Source organism: Pipistrellus hanaki, assembly GCF_964339955.1.
Source record: "Pipistrellus hanaki genome assembly, chromosome: 6".
Taxonomy (NCBI): Eukaryota; Metazoa; Chordata; class Mammalia; order Chiroptera; family Vespertilionidae; genus Pipistrellus; species Pipistrellus hanaki.
This window is the reverse complement of record NC_140508.1, coordinates 48,960,453-48,979,901: the sequence shown is the minus strand read 5'-3', so window position 1 is coordinate 48,979,901 and position 19,449 is coordinate 48,960,453. Positions and strand designations below refer to the sequence as shown.

General features: G+C 41.5%; 1 protein-coding gene across 2 annotated transcripts in view; it reads left to right on the top strand.

Moving 5' to 3' along the window:
- The window catches only part of RTTN (rotatin), a 107,596-nt gene extending 88,536 nt beyond the window's left edge, over nt 1-19,060 (top strand). The window contains exons 41-49 of one of the 2 annotated variants that reach the window (XM_084887962.1): nt 513-618; nt 1,671-1,768; nt 2,879-2,956; nt 6,912-7,038; nt 9,250-9,452; nt 12,902-13,169; nt 16,225-16,328; nt 17,341-17,410; nt 18,433-19,060. In XM_084887962.1, the coding sequence (XP_084744088.1) occupies nt 513-618; nt 1,671-1,768; nt 2,879-2,956; nt 6,912-7,038; nt 9,250-9,452; nt 12,902-13,169; nt 16,225-16,328; nt 17,341-17,410; nt 18,433-18,518 (1,140 nt within the window). In that variant the 3' untranslated portion in view covers nt 18,519-19,060. Of the gene's footprint in view, nt 1-512; nt 619-1,670; nt 1,769-2,878; nt 2,957-6,911; nt 7,039-9,249; nt 9,453-12,901; nt 13,170-16,224; nt 16,329-17,340; nt 17,411-18,432 lie in introns of those variants that run through there. The other variant, XR_014795341.1, reaches the window with a different exon arrangement.
- Nucleotides 19,061-19,449: the final 389 nt, after the last annotated feature.

Sequence of the window (19,449 nt, the reverse complement as noted above, 5' to 3'; positions counted from 1 at the left end):
TCAGGTGAAAGTGGAGTTGCGTTTAGTAATCATGCTGTTGTATATTTTATGTCAAGTTATAATTTAAGCTCAATTTTAATCATGATATTCTAAAGCTGGATTATTTTGAAAATTGCTGGTAGAAGGAAAAGTTATGGAATTCGAATTGCCTAATATTTAGAAATCAAATTGTGAACTCTTGATTCAGATGGTGGAATTGAACTTCTTGAAATTGTAATAAAATGTGTACATATACCCACATGAGAATAGTATCACAAAAGATTTCACCTGAATTGAGTCAGGTCTTTAGAGCTAGAACACCAGTAAATGGGAAGTACAGAAGAGAGAAAATTAGAAAATCTTCACAGGGTAGCGGACAGACACAATGTGGGCATTCTGTAGTGTTTACTCAACAATAGGAGGGAAGCAGCACCGATGAAAAACCCTGGTATACATGTGTGGGGGCTCAAGGAGAAAGGCAGATGGCCTATATTTAGGGGACATAACGTGCAGGTATTCTGTTCTCTTCACAGTGCTACGAAGGGAAACCCTCCAAAGATGTCTTGAAGAGAGTGGCCGCAAACGTGCTGTTGTCGCTGCTGGCTGTTAGTAGGAGGGCTCAGAAGCATGCTTTGAAAGGTGGGCTGCCTGACCACCATGTGTTTTTGTGCCATTTGTCAATTTGGATTTACTGCTTGTTTGTTTTAATTTTTTATGAACTCTACATGTAAAAAAAAAACTTATAGGGTCGCTAAAAAATAGTTAAACGTGCATTACTTTTGAAATATAAAGATTACGTGTGTAGATTATTTTTTGTGCAGTGATTTCTACTCTAGAGAATATGTAAATATTATAGAGGCTTAATAAGTAACACCATTCAATCCTATCTAATAAAGAGGGAATATGTTTATTGACGCTCACAATGTCTGCAAAGATGGCAATGCCCACAGCCAATAAGGCGGGATTATATTAATTGACTTCCCCACCCTCATAGATGGCAGTGCCCACAGCTACTTGATAGTGGCACCCAGTCCCCTCAGCCCTGCTGGGTGGCAGGCCTGGGAAGGTGTTATCGCGCTCCTGCCTCTGAAGTTCCCCAGTCCTCTCAGCCCTCCCGCTGCCCTGGGCCCAAGGTGCAGGCAAGCCTTGGATCTCGACTGCCCAGCCACCCAGGGCCTCCCAAGGCTCAGGTAACCAGGGCCAGCTGAGGCTTGCACTGCTGGCAGTGGCAGCAGCAGGGGTGTGATGGCGGCATCGCCTTCTGCTGATCATCGGGTCGCCTCCCGCCCCTGAGGGCTCCCGGCCTATAAGGGGGCAGGCCAGGCTGAGGGACTCTTTCTCCAGTGCATGAATTTTCATGCACTGCTCGTCTAATTTTATAATAAATGTTAGTGACCACAAGTACTTATTATATATCTGAAAATAAAAAGCACACCACATAGTTTTGATGGTGATAACAATAGCACTAGATTAGTGGTCGGCAAACTCAGTAGTCAACAGAGCAGCAAACCGAGGCTCTAGCATGTTAGTTCTCTTATATTTTCCCTCTGATTCATTATTCTCTCACTGAAAATACTGACATGGAGCTGGTCAGAAGTTAAATGTGATTTCTGAGAATTTCATGATACATGTGATGTTGGCTTGCTGGGAAATGGCATAGCCTTTTGCTAGTTCTGATTCTTGTCTTTCAGCTGATCTCATCGACAACTGCATTGAACAGATGAAGCACATCAGTGCCCAGCTGAGCCTCGAGTCCCTGAGGCCAGGGAAAGCCGCGCTCAGGAAAAAGGTGACAGATTCTACAACTCTGCACACGTAGGGATCCTCTCGCCAGTGTCCTTGTGCTTAGAAATGACACCAACATTTGGTTGAAATGAGTGTCTGATTTAGAAGGAAGGCACAGATAAGTTAATGTGATTTCTACATTAGCAGGTTGTGTGTGTGTGTGTGTGTGTGTGTGTGTGTACATTTAAATGAAATGTATATATTATATAGTTGTAAACATTTTGATAAATTTTATATACAACTGAAAGAAGATTTTTTCCAGTGAGCACAGGCACAGTAGGAATGAGCTGTAACTCACTGCCAGGCACTATTCTAACATCTTCCTCTTTACTACCCCGTGTCCACTCATGACAACACTGTCATATAACTACTAGTAATGGATAAAGCCAGTATTTGCCCAGTTCCAGGTGGTTGGAGAGCTGACATTCTTAACCTCTGATTATTGCTTTCCATGATCTCTGAGTGTCTCTTTCTAGTGTTTAGTCTGTTAGACTCAAATGGCATGTCCACAGAAACTCAAAATAGCCATTGCTGCCACATAAAAGCTGTTAATAACTCTGGTTAAAAGATCTGCCACATAGGCTCCTTGAGAAAATGGACGTGAATGTGTTTATGAACATATAAATATACATGTGTCTATATAGCCCAGTTCAGCAGAGCATGCTGTATGTAATAACTAGTTTCTGCTGCATTTGATTAGACACTGAGAGAAAGCATGTGTAATAGTATCATTGATGCAGGGTGTTAGGTGTGCGCAGCTTCTTGCCCTGCCTCCTCTCCTCTCCAGGCAGAGGCCTTCACTTCGTCATGGAGAAAGCCAGCCAGCACAGATAGGATTGAAAACCAGCCAGTACCTGCTTCATTTTATTGAGAGGGAGCATGGAGCTTATTATATATCTCAGTTCCTCCATGCTCAATAGAACAGAAATGGCTTTTTCATGGTGGATGCACTCCTTGAGATACGGTCACCTTTCAGAGATCGTTAGCTTGTCAGTGGCTGCACAGTGATGGTGGTCAGGGCTGCACGGTAATGGGACCAGAGGGAAGCAGTGCTGTACATAAAGGTGGAACATGCCCTTGTGCTCACATCCTTCACCTGCTTCTGTCTGAACAGGAGGATGGCTTCGTTAGAGACTTAAGCACCGCCATGCAGCTTCTGAGAAACTGTCTCTATCGGAATGAAGAAGGTAAAGTAAGTAGCGCCACTTCTCAGATTCTTGTAGCAGTTTAATTTCTCTGTGAGATGATGCCGGTGGGAAAATGGAAAACTTTGGTTTTACATGTATTGTTGACTGTTCTTGGAACTCTGTATTCTCCGAATCTTATTCTTTAGCACCGATGACAGTTCTTACAGCAGCATTTTAGCTTTGTCACTGAAACCTGGACTCTGGATGAGGGTTTGGTAACTGCTCAGACAGACTTGAGCCTCTTTCTGCCCTGTTATGCGTTTCACTGGCTTTTTTCCTGAGATAGAATGAATGGGGTGCCTGTCTTCTAAGGCAGGACTTTTCAGATAGCTTTCCAAGGGGGTAAGTGGAGGTGTCTGTTTACTAGGAATAGGGTGAGTGTCTCCCCCTTCTGAGCAGAAAATGCTCCCCACTGTTGCCGAGCGTGGCCCTGTCCCCCTTGACCATCTCAGGAGGCTCTTTCCTCTTCCCTCTTCCCTCCAGCTCCAGGGCTCCCCCTGCACATTGACTCAGCCTGGCCTGGGGACCTCTGAGAATATGCACTCTGTCTCAGCACCGATCCGCCCCTGAAAGACCGTCGGGGCACTGCACAGGGCGCTGTGTCTCATAGTGAGACAGTCTCTGAGGCACTGGCTTCCTCACAGAAAATGAGTAAGACAAAGAAATTTCAAAAGCTTCCTTTAAAAATAATGTCTTACCCTCTTTTGCTTTTTCTTGGGATAAAACTGGAAAGCACACAGTATTTGGAAAATGAACACTTTAAACACATAATCCTTAAGCTGTCTTAAATGATTGTTCAAGACACATGACTGATAGTTTACACTTCCAAAGTTTGATGGGATTTAAGTACTTATACATTTCATTAAAATCCCCTGCATATGAACTTTTTACTCAAAATAGAGGTGATCTTTATTAACTTTAAGACCCTTTTTGCTCTATAGTGTGATGCCTGGGTGCAGCTATTAGCCCTCCATGACTCAGGGAAGGCCTGGGTCAGACTTGCTTCTCTGGATTTGGAAGATGCTAATTTGGGCACTGGCACAAATATCTTTGTTCACACTGTAACATGGTAGCCATGTATAAAAAGGCCAAACCGTTTCTGCAGATCTAAATTGTCGATAAGGAATAAATTCAAAAGAGAATATTTAGATTACTCTTGAGTATAAATACAGTCCTATGAGGCAAAGATTCTTAATTTATTTTGCTACTCCAACTTACACTCTCATTACTAACTGTAGGTCACTCTTATGGAATTTCACTGATTAATCCACCCTCACCCTACCCCAGTGTCTGTATATTAATAACATTAAGGAGTTTTTATTCTGGGATGGTGACTGGGAAGAAAATGAATTAAACAGTGAACAAGGTCAGAGGTAGGGGTAGTGGTAATCCAGGCAAGAGATGACGAGGCAGGTGGAAGGGAGAAGGAGGGAGGGGAGTAAATCTGAAAAGGAGGAGAAAGGTTGAGTGACTTCTAGGCTCTAGATCAAGCATGTCAAACTCGTGGCCCGCGGGCTGCATGTGGCCCACAATAAGTATTTTTGCAGCCTAGCCAATATAATGGTATGTAAGAAACATTTTAATAAAGATTTTGTAACTTAAATTTTACAATATCCGTTATATATAATTATTAATAATGAACTACAACCTTTGCTGATAACTGATTACTATAATCATGTTGCGTTCATTTCTCGTACGTGCCTTACGCAAAGGTGCACCATTTCTCTCCAAAAACAGTGACTATTTTAGCAGCTGATTGCCACTTCTTGTACTGACTTGTTTGGTGTGTGCAAAGGAAATAGTTTGCTTTCGGAGAATAAGAAAAAATAGGTTTATTTGCATTATGCTTATTGATTTGTGCAGTTATCCAGTGTCTGGTAAGTTAATGTTCAAGAAAAAACATTAATTTTTATTAAAATGCTCTGTTATTTTATGTTAACAATTACTCATATCAGCCCCTTTTATTCAGCATGTCTCTATGGAAATAAACCTATATTTCTGTGAAAATTGAAGCTTTCGTTTTTTGTGGCCCACATAAACTTAAACCTTGTTTATTTGGCTGGTGTTAGCCTTTGAGTTGGACATGCCTCCTCTAGATTGATGCGTCCTAGAATGAGTGCAGGTGTGAGAGAGCCTCACGTTCAGGTCTGATACTTTATTTAGCACAGTGTCTGTAGGACGTCTGAGTGGAACATGGCTGGTCATTAGTAGATACATAGCTCTGTTATTAGTAGATACATAAGGGTGAAACAGGCTGGGATATTAGGGGTTATCAGTACATAGGTGGTGTTTGTACTGGTAGCTGTGACTATTGTTAAAATTTTCCAGGATAATGTAGAGTGAAAGTCCAGGTCATATTCTTGGAAAATATAACGAATAGCACGGAGAAGGGAATGCTGGGGAGATTTAGGAGATAATCCAGGCTAGAGAGGATCCAAGGAGGTAAAGGAGAAATGAAGTATAATAGATGAAAGTTTGGTAACTGCAAAGATGGGTGTGGCCTTCTTAGTACCATAGGATGGAAAATATATCAAAGTAAGCTGACGATTAAGTAAGAGGTGGGCAGTGACAGCAACAAGAGTATTTTTTCTGGAAGCTTGGTCTAGAAGCAGCATTCTGATTTAGGACACATAGCATTAAAGGAAGTTAGTCTGTGTGTGTGTGTGTGTGTGTGTGTGTGTGTGTGTGTGTTTCTGTAATCTGAATGTGAACAAGAAATCAAACTGGGTAAAGTGACAGGGAGAAAAGAACTAATTGATGTATCAAGAGCCTTGAGGGGCAGGTGGGCCATGTTCCAGAACACAGATGGACCAATCAGTCTCCAGAACAGGAGACTGCCAGGCAGGACGAGTGGGCAAAACACAGGTGAGCTGTGTGGACAGAATGCGGAGTCGAGAAGATCACACCTGCTTGTTTCTGTGTCAGCTGAAACAGAAGCAAGGTCACCAGCTGCAGTCATACGGGTGTGTTCAGGCCCGTCCTCAGGAGGAGTGGGGAGCACGGAACGACTGGGAGTAACTTCCCACTCTCCTCTGCCAGTGATGCTGCATAAAATTCTTTAGGGTGTGTGTATTGATAGGAGCTCCCACGGGTCAAATTGCCTGCTGATTCCGGTTCATTTAAAATGGCTGTGTTTGCTACAAATAGTATTTTCCCAGTTTTACCTGATCTTTGTAATAAAAAAACTATGAGTTACTTCAGAATTTATTGATTTAACATGCTCTTTTAACTGAATTTTACTATACTCAGATGACTTAAAAGCAGTAATCTACCCCTGATCAATCCGTTTCTCTCTGTCCACATTTACCAGATCTGGGTACACACACATTCACATAGAGGGAGAGGAAGAACTCATCTAGCAAAATGTTTACTTTACCAGAAAATCCCATATCAGAGCATTTACAGTTATTTAGAGTGTGAGATGGCACCCTCCTGCTTATAGGACACATTTAAAGCTGTTTTTGTGCATTTTTTTCTTTCTTTTTTTCTTTTTTTTTTTTTTTTTTTGAATATGTTTTTTTTTTCTTCTTCTTGATTTTTAGAAAGAGAGAAAAGGAGAGGGACAGAGAGATAGAAATATCAATGAAAGAGAAACATCATTGACTGGCTCCCTCCTGCATACCCCGAATTGAGGATCAAGCCCACAACCAATGTACCATGACTAGGAATCAAACCTGTGATCTCTTGGTTCCTGGGTCAGTGCTCAGCTGCTGAGCCACACTAGCTGGGCCGTTTTTCTGCATTTCTTATCCAAGGTGAATAACCTGGCCACCTCAGGGTGGAAGGGACCTCTTGATACTCCAGGCTCACAGGACAGTCTGGGGACAAAGACTTTGAAGCCAGCTCGCGCCATCAGAGCAAAGATAAATTCAGTGGTGGTGATGATTGTTGTGGATTTGGTTTAATTTTATATTTTGCTACATTCAGACTGATGCTGTCTTTATTTCCTTTCTGTAACAGGAAGCAGCTCTTGAAGCTCATCTTGTCCCCGTCTTGCACTCTCTCTGGCCCTGGCTTTTGATGGATGATTTGTTGATGCAAATTGCCCTGCAGCTACTTTGTGTCTATACAGCAAATTTTCCAAGTGGTAAGTAGACCCAATGCTACCTTCCAGGAATAAAATCTGCTAAAATACTAATTTTATGTAATGTTGTGAAAGTGGACTGGGAAAATGAGTACATAGTTTGGAGTATTTCTCCTTTTTATTGAAGATATGCTGGTTAAAGGCATACTTTCTTGTAGGTGTCATGAGAACAAACAGAAATGTTAGTATGTCTGCTGAGATAGGAAGTCATTACACAGCTCAGGGAATAGAGAGGGAGAAACTGGCTTGATTATATCAGTGGGAAATTGAATTTAATAGGAAAATTGAGTGTGAAAATTATGCTGTAAGACCTTAAAAATCAGATAAAAGTTAAAACTGTTACAGATGTGAGAGCAGGACACTGGTATGATGAGGGGTAGTTCTAGATTCTGTTGGTTTGGTAGTAGTTGGGGTGCCTCTTTCATTCATTCCTTTCACAGACATTTTATTCAGTGCCTCCTATAGGCCGTGCTGAGGGAGATAGCAGGGCAGAGGCGATTTGAGGAGAGATGAGAAGGTGAGAAGTTGCTGTTTAAGTGGAGGGAAGGAGAGCCTGTTAGGGAGGTAAAGTAGGTTTGCTGGTGGTGTGAATTTTCCATTGGGAGGTTAGGGTCATAAATGTCAGGTTTAACTGGTTGGCAAGTTTGTGCACTTTATTCTGTCAACGTTCAGCAGCTCAACAGCTGGGTTCTCTAAATAGCAAAAGATAATCAGAGAAAGAATTGGAACTCAGAACAGTCCAGAGTCCAGTGTGAAGTTTATCTGACTCCCTGATAGTCTGACTGGCCTCGGCCTCCTCTCTGGAGCTGCAGTCCATTCAGCTTGTGTCCATGGCCGACACAAACGGACCTAAACAGACCTTCAGATTGCTGAACTCTCATTGTGGTGTGTGGAGTGTTATGTCTCCGTATCACCTTCTCTACCCTACTCTTCCTCCTTAATTTATTGTAGGATTAAGGGAAGAAAAGAGGGGGGAAAAATCACTTGCTAAATATTGAGCAAAGACATTTACTTTAATATCAATCTTTTGAAACTATTATCTGCATTACTTTTATACTTAAAATTGATGTAACTATTAGAATGGGATTAGTTAACTTAATTGAGAAAGAAACTTTCTATTTTCCTGTTTGATTTGCTTCCAAGCAAAGTCACATCATTGGTGACAGTTTTCTGTAACAGTTAATGGAAACAGTGCTATTAGATACTGCTGTAAAGTGTGCACACAAGAAAAATCAGTGTACTTATTCAGGTTTGCTGGCCTTCTGGTGTAGTTATACTTAAGCTGGCCTTCACAAGTTAACTAACTTTTGGTTCATGTAGCGGTATAGTCAGATGTATTTCTGATTCCTTCATGATGATCTTTTCCCCTTGATAAGTCCCACATGGTTGTATACTTTACTGAGGAGACATGAGACTCTGGAAAACCGGTTGATGCCTCTGCCAGCACTTGCTGCTTGTGGGCTGTGTGACTTTGAGCAGGTCGCTAACTTCTCCAAGCCTGTGCCTTCATCTAGCATTTATGGCTGTAGCATTTGTCCTGCCACCCCACTGCAGAATTATTGTGCTTCTTTTTTTCTCTTCTGTAAATTGAATGCCTCTTAGACCAAGTTACCTCCCATTTCTAATATTCTGTTCCTATTTAAGTAGATGTCTTATTTGGGAACTATTTCAAAAACCTATAATGCTTATTTTAGTCTTTATAAAAAAAAAAAACCTTAATGTATGGTGGGGTTTTTTGTTGTTGTTGTTGTTTATTTGTTTGTTTATTTGTTAATCCTCACCCAAGGATATTTTTTTTTAAGAGAAAGTAGAAGAGAGAGGGTTGCGGCGGGGAGGGTGTGAGAGAGAAACATCAATATGAGAGAGACACATTGATTGGTTGCCTCCTGCCTGAGCGAGGCTGAGGAACGAACCTGCAACCCAGGTACATGTCCTTGACCAGGAATCGAACCCATAACATTGGTCTGAGGGCTGACGCACTCCCGCTGAGCCACACCGGCCAGGGCTACCCCTAGTGTTTTTAAATGCTCAATTGCGATCCTGGGCCTTTTAGTGAGAACAGTAGCCCAGGAGGCTGACCACGGATAATACCAGCCTTGGTGCTGAGGTGCAGTCTGCAGCTTCATGTCACTCGATAGATTGTGTTTTACAGCTCAGGTTGTTCTGAACTCAACAGTGAAACAGAAGATGTTGTGACAAGTTGTTGTTTTTAAGGTTGCAGTTCTCTTTGCTGGTCAAGTTCTGGACAGTATCCCGTTCTGGCTATGAACAGAGGAGCCCCCGGCAGCTCCTTGATGCTGTGTATCCTGAAGTTGGCTTCCCAGGTGCCTCTTGAGAACCCCACAGTCCAGCAGATGGTCTTCATGTTCCTTTCAAACCTGGCCTTGTCTCATGACTGTAAAGGAGTAATTCAGAAAGTAAGTACTTAAACTCCTTTCCATCGTAGAAAAGGTAGTAAAATATTCCTGCCCATCAAGAATATGTGTGGGAAGTCTAGAACTCAGTCTCGGGTTAATTCTGCTTTCAAGGCATTTTATTTTATTTTTTATTTATTTATTTTTTTAAATATATTTTTTTATTGATTTTACACAGAAAGGAATTGAGAGGGCTAGAGAGTTAGAAACGTCGATGAGAGAGAAACATCGACCAGCTGCCTCCTGCCCACCCATGAATGGGAATGTGCCCGCAACCAAGGCACACGCCCCTGACCGGAATCGAACCCGGGACCCCTCAGTCCGCAGGCTGACGCTCTACCACTGAGCCAAACCGGCTTCAGCCAAGGCATTTTATTTTAAAGGATGGTGAAAGGATTAAGAGCGTAGCTTTCCTTAAAGCAACTTATACTTGAAAAGTAACAGAAGCTAGAATATGATTAAATCATTTATTCCCTTCTAGTTTATCTTCTTAGCTTTGGATTATATTTTATCACTCTCAAAAATGAGAGTTTTAAAAAGGCAGCTGTCTTATGTTTATTTCAAATTATAAAGTAATATACTGGTATTTAAACAAGACCAAATTGAGCAGTAAATTTCAGTTCAATTTTGTAGTCAAAATGGTTTATGAAATCATGGTTCCTTTTTCTTCTAAGTTAGACCTTAGTTCTTTATGACCAAAGAGGTGATTTTATCAGTCTCCTGGAATCCAGTGCCTAAACTTGACTCTGGTCACCGGTTTAACTTAGAGTACTTAAAAGGGATTGAATGGTCAGAATAAATTCCAGCACAGCTATTCAGTTAGACTGTATTCAGGGGCATGTCAACAGAATCCCTACAATGTAAATTGGATGTTACTTAGTAGTACATGCTGATTATTTGTGTATTTGTCTTTCTTTTACATGAAGGCCAAAATAAATTCCAAATGTACACAGCGTTCATAAAAACTGAGTCTCCTTTTCCTGTACTGTGTCCTCCCCCCTCCCCCCTCCCCACTAAAAACCCCACTGTGAATGCAGTCTCCAAGTAGCAGTCCAGTCTTAAGGAAGGATGGAGGTTTTCAGTGATGTGCTGGAGCTAACTTGTGTGGACTCAGGAGTGTTCTCTTTAATTTTCAGGAATTTGCAAGCCAGTTGACTCTGGGCAATATCTTGAAATCAGCCACAGTGGTGGTATTCACACCAGGTAGATTGGCAGAAGGTGCAAATCAGGAATCCACTGCTCTCACTGGAGCCAGATTTTACTTCCAGCTCATGGCTGGATATTTTCTTCATATATGTGTCTCTCTGTGTGTTGAATGTGTGTGTGAATGAGTGTGTGAGTGGCTATGATTGTAGGTGACTTTGAGTGTGAATGTGTGTGCCTCTGTGTGTGTATGGAGTCATTTTGAACTGGATGCGTGATTAATGTCTTTCCTCATATGCAAGAGCACAAACCTGGCACAGCGCTTTCTCCAGCTTCTTGCAGAACATACAGGTAGGAAGCAAAGTAGAAACACCCACATGCAGTGTGGGTCCCAACCTCAGGGCTGAAGTGTGACTTTTAAGACTTACTTAAAGGAGACTTTCTCCTTTTAACATATTCAGTTTCTTCATTTTAAAAATTATTAGGTTAAACAAAATTATATCTAAGGCATCCTCAGCTCTCACTCTCGAAGCATATTTTTGTACGTTGTGATCAGACTGTGAGGTGTAGGTCACCTACATTGTTTTCCCTCGGCTACAGTAAGTGATAATGAGTCCTGGACACCTACAGCATCCCTCTCTGCTCCTCAGCTGCAGGCATTAGAACATGTGGCTAATGCTGTGCTACAACTCAGATTCGAAAGTGCCTGCTTTCTGTCTATCATGATATGTTTCAGCACGTTTCACCTGATGTGGGAAACTATTAAAAAGCATCGGTGGGCCTAGCAAAAAAGAAGGAATGCCCACAGCATATTTCCTTTGAAGCACTGCCATATAGTTTATCACTCTCGTCAGCCCCAGATTTCCACTGTCATGGCACATTCTAGCTGCATGGGGGACTCACGGGACGAATGTAAAAAACGCTAACGTGGGCCAACAGGTGAGAAGTAGGTGCCAGTGAGGGCACGTGCAGTGCAAGTGGGCGTGGGGTTCCCCAGCCTGCTTGGTGCTTGTGCGATGTCGCTAATATCTTTGTAGCTGACTGCATCCACATACTCAGAGTTATTTTACATAAAAGTTAAATTTATTTCATATATTTAAGCCATCATTGTGATTTTAGCTGCAGGAGGATCCAGGAAATAAGCCAGAGTGGGTTATGAAACTGGGAGAGAGATGAAATGATGAGACCTTCAGGGCAGTTATGAAAGCTAAGTGATCACATTCCTGCTCCTGGATCACTTGTGCACCTGGCTATGGTTCCCATGCTCTCCTGGGCTGCTTCCTCATATGGTACTTTCATTCATTCTTTCTTTGCATGCAGATTATTCTAGATGATAAGTTACTATCCTTCACATAGTTAGGGATGTGCTGCAGTTTTGTGGAAGGGTTTTATTCGGAGGTTGAAATGACTCATATACTTTAAGTGATGGAGCTTTCTGGTCTCTAAGTTTACTTGTGGTCATGAGTGACATGTGGTCATGAGAAATCTATAAAGAGAAACAGTTGGGGCAAACAGAACACAAGCTGCACCCACAGGTTATTTTGTAGCTCTCATGTAGTTGTAGAGATTCAGGTGTCCTCAGTCCTTCCTGGGTCGTTACCTGGTGTTCAGGACCTCTTTGGATTTATTTCTTTTTTTATTTTATTTTGAAGTTTTTATTTATTTTTAGTTTATTTTTTATTAAAGTATAGTTGACATACAGTGTTATAGTAGTTTCAAGTACAATGTAGTAATTTAACATTGATACCATACGATTTGATCATCACAGTAAGTGTAGTCCCCATCTGTCAGATACACAGTTTTACGATATTGTTATTTTCCCTGTGCTGTACTTAACACCCCTGGGCTTATTTATTTTATAACTGAAAGCTTGTAGTTCTTATTCCCTTTCACCCTTTTCACCCATTCCTTTCCCCTCTTCCCTCTGGCAATCATCAGTGGGCTTTGGTACTTTTTCCTCCCCATAGGATAACTTGAATGAGTAGCAAAATTTCCAGAAGGCAGACTGAAAGAGAAAACTCAAGAGGCCTAAAATAATCCACAAACTGAATTATCAATCCTAAATAATTGAGTTGACTGTAACTGCTTTATCCATCATCAGAAAAGGATTACTAAGAATTAAAATTTGAAAGCTATTTTGTTCTCCATTTTTTACTTATACCTGGAAACAATGGGGTATAGGGGTGGTATTGAAGGAATGAAACATTAAAGGTGGGAAAAAGAGAGTAGAATGCTGGTTAATTGGTCTCCGAGGGACTAGGAATGCAAAGTCTCAAAAAGAAAATAATGTTCTTTCTATTTATCCACAGACTAACTTCTTGCAGAACTTCCTGTCTCTCACATTGCCGAAAGGAGAAAATAAACATCTCAGTAACCTGACCATTCTCTGGTTGAAGTTGCTCCTGAACATATCATATGGAGAAGATGGGCAGCAGATGATCCTGCGCCTTGATGGCGGCTTAGATTTGCTGACAGAGATGAGCAAGTTCAAGTACAAGCGCAGCCCTTGTCTGCCTCTCCTTATTTTTCATAACATTTGCTTCAGTCCCGCCAATAAGCCCAAGATTCTGGCCAATGGTGGGTATCTACTTTATACGCCTCACATAGACACACACACCCCTTTATACATATGGTAGTTCATAGCATATTCTGTTCAGGTTGAGACACAAAATAGTTTTATAATTTATTTGCCAGGTGGTTATGAAACCCCCACTGTGTTCAAGGCACCTAGGGAGGCAGAGGCTGTGAGAATGAGGCAGGAATGAGTTAGGTGTGGCTCCAGCCCTTAAGGAATTACCTCCAGTCTCCGGAGTTGACAGGTCATATCGCTGGGGGACACACTGGGTCCAGGAGGTAGCACAGAGGAGGAGGGTGCGCGGGGGCTCAGGCTTCATCATGTCCTCCCTCGCTTTGAGCTAATTCTGGGTGCCAGTGAAGCCAGCCCTCACGCTGCCTCCCTGCTTTCTTTCTCTTCAGCTCCCTCTGTCTCCTTTCCTTGTTTTATTTTTCTCCACAGCATGATCACTGGCTGAGACACTCTGTTTTGGGGATATGTCTGTTTATGCCTAGTTTGCCCACAGTGGGACATACACTCTTACAAGTCACGAGGTCATTGCCTGATTTCATGTTCATTGGTAGCACTTAGAATCGTGTCTGTGCTCACAGCTGTCAGTGGATATGGATGATAGAGATCCTCAGCAGGCAGGGGTGTGCAGGACCCATGCATGTGGCAAAAGTAGCCTTACAGAGACTTCCTTCTCTGAGATGTAGAGCAGGGAGAGGCGAGGACTGGGGAGCGATCAAAAAAATTTTGAAGCAGAAAGAGAAGTGGGAAGATCGGTTTCTGTAACCATATGCTGTATCTGTGAGGGCTGTGTGGCTTTCATAGGGAGGGATTTTGTAAGGAGACACTGTTATCGGGGGGGAAAGGAGAAAAGCTATGGGTGACAGACCCCGCACACCACTCATGAGGTCATTCCAGCATCACTGGACAGTTTCTCTGGCACCATTTCCTCATCTATACAGTGATCCCTCCTTCCTTGGTTTTCATAGAAATTAGTTTATAAACACTTCAAGTGCCTACACTGTATATGGTTCATGGTAGATCCTCAAGATACATGAATGCTCATTTCTTTTCATGTTTTCCACTTAATTTTTCCTTAGAGGGGCTTCTCTGTAAAACGGAGTTTTCCAAGTGAGTGGAAATGATTCTGCTCACTTTCTTCATGGGTGCAGCTGTGATTCTGTTTTCCTCAGGATTGTTATTGAATGTGGAAATGCATGGGAAGCTTTCAAAAGTTTGGTCAGTCAGCTTTGAACTGGTTTGTAGCATTGGCTGTTTTTTCTGGTGCAAATATTTTTATTATAGTTGGTTTCAGGCTACCAACATGACATCCCTAAACTTAAAATTAACTCAGTATCACTAAGAAGAAAGGAAATAAATATTCAAAACCCTTCACTCTTACTTAGTTAACTATATTTTACCATTATCTAATCCTCCTGATGTTATTTCTATGTTAATGTGGGAATTTCATACCTTACAAATAGACTTGTAAATGTTTTATGTATTTTAAAAAAATCATAGTTGATACACAATATTAGTTTCAGGTTTATGTGTATTTTGTATGCATGTTATGTTTCACAAGAAAATGTTTGTTTGTTTTTTAATTGACCCACTTGCATTACCAAAGGGGGCAGCATATTATTGACCTGTATGTGTACTTTATTGAAGCATTTTAAGAGATAGTACATGGTAAAAGGAGTGATGATAAATCTGTGTAGATCATCTGAGTATTGGTACCATGTGTAACAACATTGCTGGGTGATATCAGATGGACACACCATTCAATGATGTCCCCAAGAGTATGAGCTGCCACTGTTACCTGCCATAACATCTGTGATACAGGCTAGCTGTGGTGTATTAGGGTAGAGAGAAGCAGGGGTCCATGGAAAGAGGGTGAGGTCGGCCATGGTGTGTTGACAGGAAACAGCACCCACCCACCTCCACCCACCCTGTCCCCACTGCTCAGAGCTCATTTTATGAGCAGATGCTTTTTTTCTTTTTTTCTTTGTAAAGACTTTAAATTCCTTCAAATTTCTTTGAAAACCCTAAATAGACTCACAGAAACAGCATTCTGTTTGCCTTAAATATGGAATCTTTCATCCAACTAGTATTAGTTGAGCCCCTGAAGTAAAGCGGTGCTGTGGTTGGAACGTGCAGCGGTGAGTGGGCAGTCGGCCCTCTGCCAGGCTGCTCTGTAATGAGATGCTCCAGCAGGGGGGGCGTGACCCGGGCACAGCATCCCCATAACAGTGTCTCAGGGTTGTAAATCACGTACTGTAGAGGAGAATGATTCAATGTAATGATATGTAAAAGTAAGTAATAAAACAGCTTCACGTAATGTCCGAAACACGCTGGCATCTCCTTGGCACCGACTTCTCTGCATCTTCACCTAAAACCAGTAGCTGCTGAGGATAATTTCCAAGTCTTGATTTCATCCTCTGGCTGGCTGTGCAAAAAAGGGGCTTATCTTTTGGGTTGATCTTCCTTTAAATTGCTTTTCCTCTGATGCACACATCCACACAAACATTTCCCCAATATGTCCAGTTCTTTTGTAAAAGGCTTACCCCATGGTATTCCTTCACTATTATTTTGTAGAAGTCCGTGCTATTGATATGTTCATGTAACAGTCTTTAAAAGTTATCACAAGAGCAAATCCGTTCTCCTGCATACCAACACGTGAGCTGTAACTGAAGAGCTCATTAGTATACCTCATGGTGTAATTACTTCTCCACCGTTATATATATATATATATATATATATATATATATATATATATATATATATATATATTTTAATTTTAATGTGTTTGTTTTTAATGTGTTCACATGGCTGTGCCATTGCTGAATTAGGGCCAAGAACCACAAGGCCGCTGCTGCTTTCTTGGCCACTCTGTGTCTGTTGTGAAAATTTGACGGGTTGTCCTCCCTCTGCCACATGTTATGAAGATAGTTTTAGCTGCAGTGATACCAACTTTGTATGCATCTGATGGGAGGACAGGGCATCTGACTGGTTTAATATATACCAGGTAATGTCTGGGACTGAACCTTTTTTTAATGTCTCTTTTATTAGAAAAAGTGATTAATGTACTGGCTGCCTGTCTGGAAAGTGAGAGTCCCAGCGCTCAGAGGATCGGTGCAGCTGCACTCTGGGCTCTGATTCACAATTACCAGAAGGTGAGTTTTTACAGTCTTTGTTGTACCTTGGGGGCGAACACCAACCTCTCAGGCAGCCAGGGACCTCAGAGGAGTGTCCACTAGAGCTCAGAGCCTGTGGCCCATGCATACCCTCATACAATTAGTAAACTGTCACTTCAGGTCTTCCTCATCTAATCATTTCAACAGGCTCTCTCATCTCAGAAGAGTCTCTCTTTTGAGTGAATTTTCCCTATTAGTGTAAGTTGATTTGCCATATTGGTGCAATGTTGATATAGATTATGTCTGCTAAAAGAAGTGCCAAGGGAAAATACATCTTGAAATAAAACCAAATAGCAAAGTTTTATCCAATGAGAGGCCTCCCTATCTGAGGCCGGGCAGTCACTGACTTTTGGAGGAGCCCAATCCTCAGGCTGCAGGGCAGGCAGGTGGGGACTGGTGCCTGTTCTCTCAGTACAGATCTCACTCCTGAGAGAAATGCCTCTGTGTGTCTAGCAATTAATGGTGGCCAGGTGACACTGTGAGCATTGACACCCATCCCCGTGGGCTTCTCAGCTGCCATAGCTTCTCAGACTCCACCTACACGTTGGGTGGAGTCCACACACCCAGGGACGGAGGTGGCTGCTGTCCCTCTCACCCATGTGTCCTCTCACAGGATATGACACTCTGTCGTCACTTAGTGGATATTTGTTGACCGGTAATGTGGTATGCTTGGTCTGAAACCTGAGGTTTGAGGGAATGTGAAGTAACTAAAGCTAAGATGAAGTAGTTTAAAATAGTGAATTGAGATTAGGGAGAAGGGGAAAGGGAAGGGAAGCAAGAACAAGCAGCAGGAGAGAAGAATCGAGTTAGGAAGAGAAGGCTTTGCTGACACTGTGATGGTATGTGCTAATATCTAACTCTCTAGCTTCGTTACTACATTTTATAACATCCTGCTTACTACTGTGGTCAGGATAGCAGAGTGAGGATTGTATTCTGATCCCTAACACATCAACACAAGTCTAATTCATGGCTTGTTCCATGTTATCTCCAGGCAAAAACGACTTTGAAAAATTCATCAGTAAAAAGAAGAGTGGATGAAGCATATTCCAAAGCAAAGAAAAGTAAGTTTCATCATGAGAGATTGCAGTTAAACTTGGAAGCTATTCAGCAAATAATGAATGAAATATTTGGGCAGTTCGCAGCAAAAAAACAAAACAAAACAAAAAAACCCAGTTTTTTCTACACTGATGTTTTACAATAATGTTTGAAGAACTTTTTGGTTGAAGCATTGACCAGATACTGATATTTGGTCCATGCTTTTCCTTGTGACATTTTAAAATAATAAAATATAATGGTTTCTAACAACATGTCTGTGATCTTTCTCCAAGACAATTTTTTCTTGTATAAAACGTTGACAGTGCTCACCACTATACTAAAGTGTGTTCTTAGGTGATAAGAACTGGACCCAATTAGAATTGGCCTTGGACAGAACACTGACCTTACTTCAGGAGTGGAGTTAGTCTTCCAGAAACAGACCCGTTGCCCATATCCGCTGGGCCCTGTGATGCACGGGGCAGGAGGCGGGCTTTCCTTTCAAGTGCATTTCCATTTTAAGTGATGCAGGTTTTCAAGGAGCATTGTTCTTTGGCCACTTTGACCACTTTTACACTGAACTGTGTCTTCCCCACCTTTTTATAAGTCTGAGTTTTTATAAGTAGATTTTAGATTTTTTTTGTTTTGTTTTGGCTGTGACCATGAGTTTCTGGAGTCACGGATAACTGAGTTACTGTCCATGTTTAGGTGTTAGGAGAGATGGTACATAGAAAGAACAAGACAAGGCATTCATTTGGGATTGTGGATAATGGATCTGTTATGGAGGTGCACTGTTTTTAGTTTATATTTTTTGGCTAAAACATTAATTAAAAGTAACTAAATTCTGCAAGTTCATTATTTTTTTTTTACAATCTGAAATATCCTAATGCCAGTACATCAAGGAATTAAATAGAACGTGGTCTATTTTTGCTATTAAGAAATTGTACTTAAGTGTGTGTGTGTGTGTGTGTGTGTGTGTGTGTGTTCACTCTCAGGTGTAGTGCTAAGTTTACCAGTTCGTTCCTCCATACTCTTTATTTTTCTCTCTCAGCTTTTTCAGACTCAGAAGAAAACCCACTGAATGCCTATTATTTGAAATGTCTTGAAAACCTCATGCTGCAACTAAGCTGTCCCTGAGGACTCAGTCGCTCTGCCCTGCAGCCACAGCCGCTGGACAGGTGGACAGCGTGAAGCCAGCTGTGTGCACAGCTATTGCCCAAGGACAGGCAAGCCCTCTGCCCGGGGCGACACCTTCTCTCCTGACGGACACTGAGTGGCGCCCAGCTCTGTCCCTTCACCTCCCGTCAGCTCTGTAGTTAAGAGCAGCCGACCAGAAGATGATGGAAAAAGTATGGAAAGTGCTGGGGACATAAACGATTTTACCTTTTCTATGCAATTTGCCTTATAAAAATCCTATTTAGTAATTATTTAATAAAATGTTTCTAGAAACTGAAAATTGACTAATAATTGCTGCCTACAAACTTAATCAATCTCATGACTATACATTTTAGGAATGGAAAGAAGACATTGTCTTCTGATTTCCTTTATTTTCATTTTTAATTTTTACATGAAATTTAGCTCTTGTCAATATAAACCCTTGTCTTTCAAACCTTTATATTATCCAGAACATACACATGGGTGATAGGATATTTGTATGTAAGAGTGTGTAATTTTGTGAGTAGCTTTTTTCTACCATGTTTAGTGATATTAATACCTTCCCATGTGATTTATAAATGTTATATATGCATATTTTTTACCTTTCAACTTGTGAAATACTATGTAATCATGAAGGAAGAAATAGAGTTTATGGTCATGTAGGCCTGTGTTCAAATTCCAGCTCAGCTCAAAACACCATGAAGAGAAAGACTGAAAATCTCTCAGGAACAAGTCCTGTCAAGCATGATGACAGACCTCTTCACTTACAGGGGTTATGAACTCAGAACACAAATCCATGTCAGTTCGAGTATTAATGACTTTCAGCAGGTTCTGAACACATTTGAAAGAAAGAAGAGAAAATGGTGTTGAAGAAATGAAAAATAAAAGGGGTGTGTGTGTGTGTGTGTGTGTG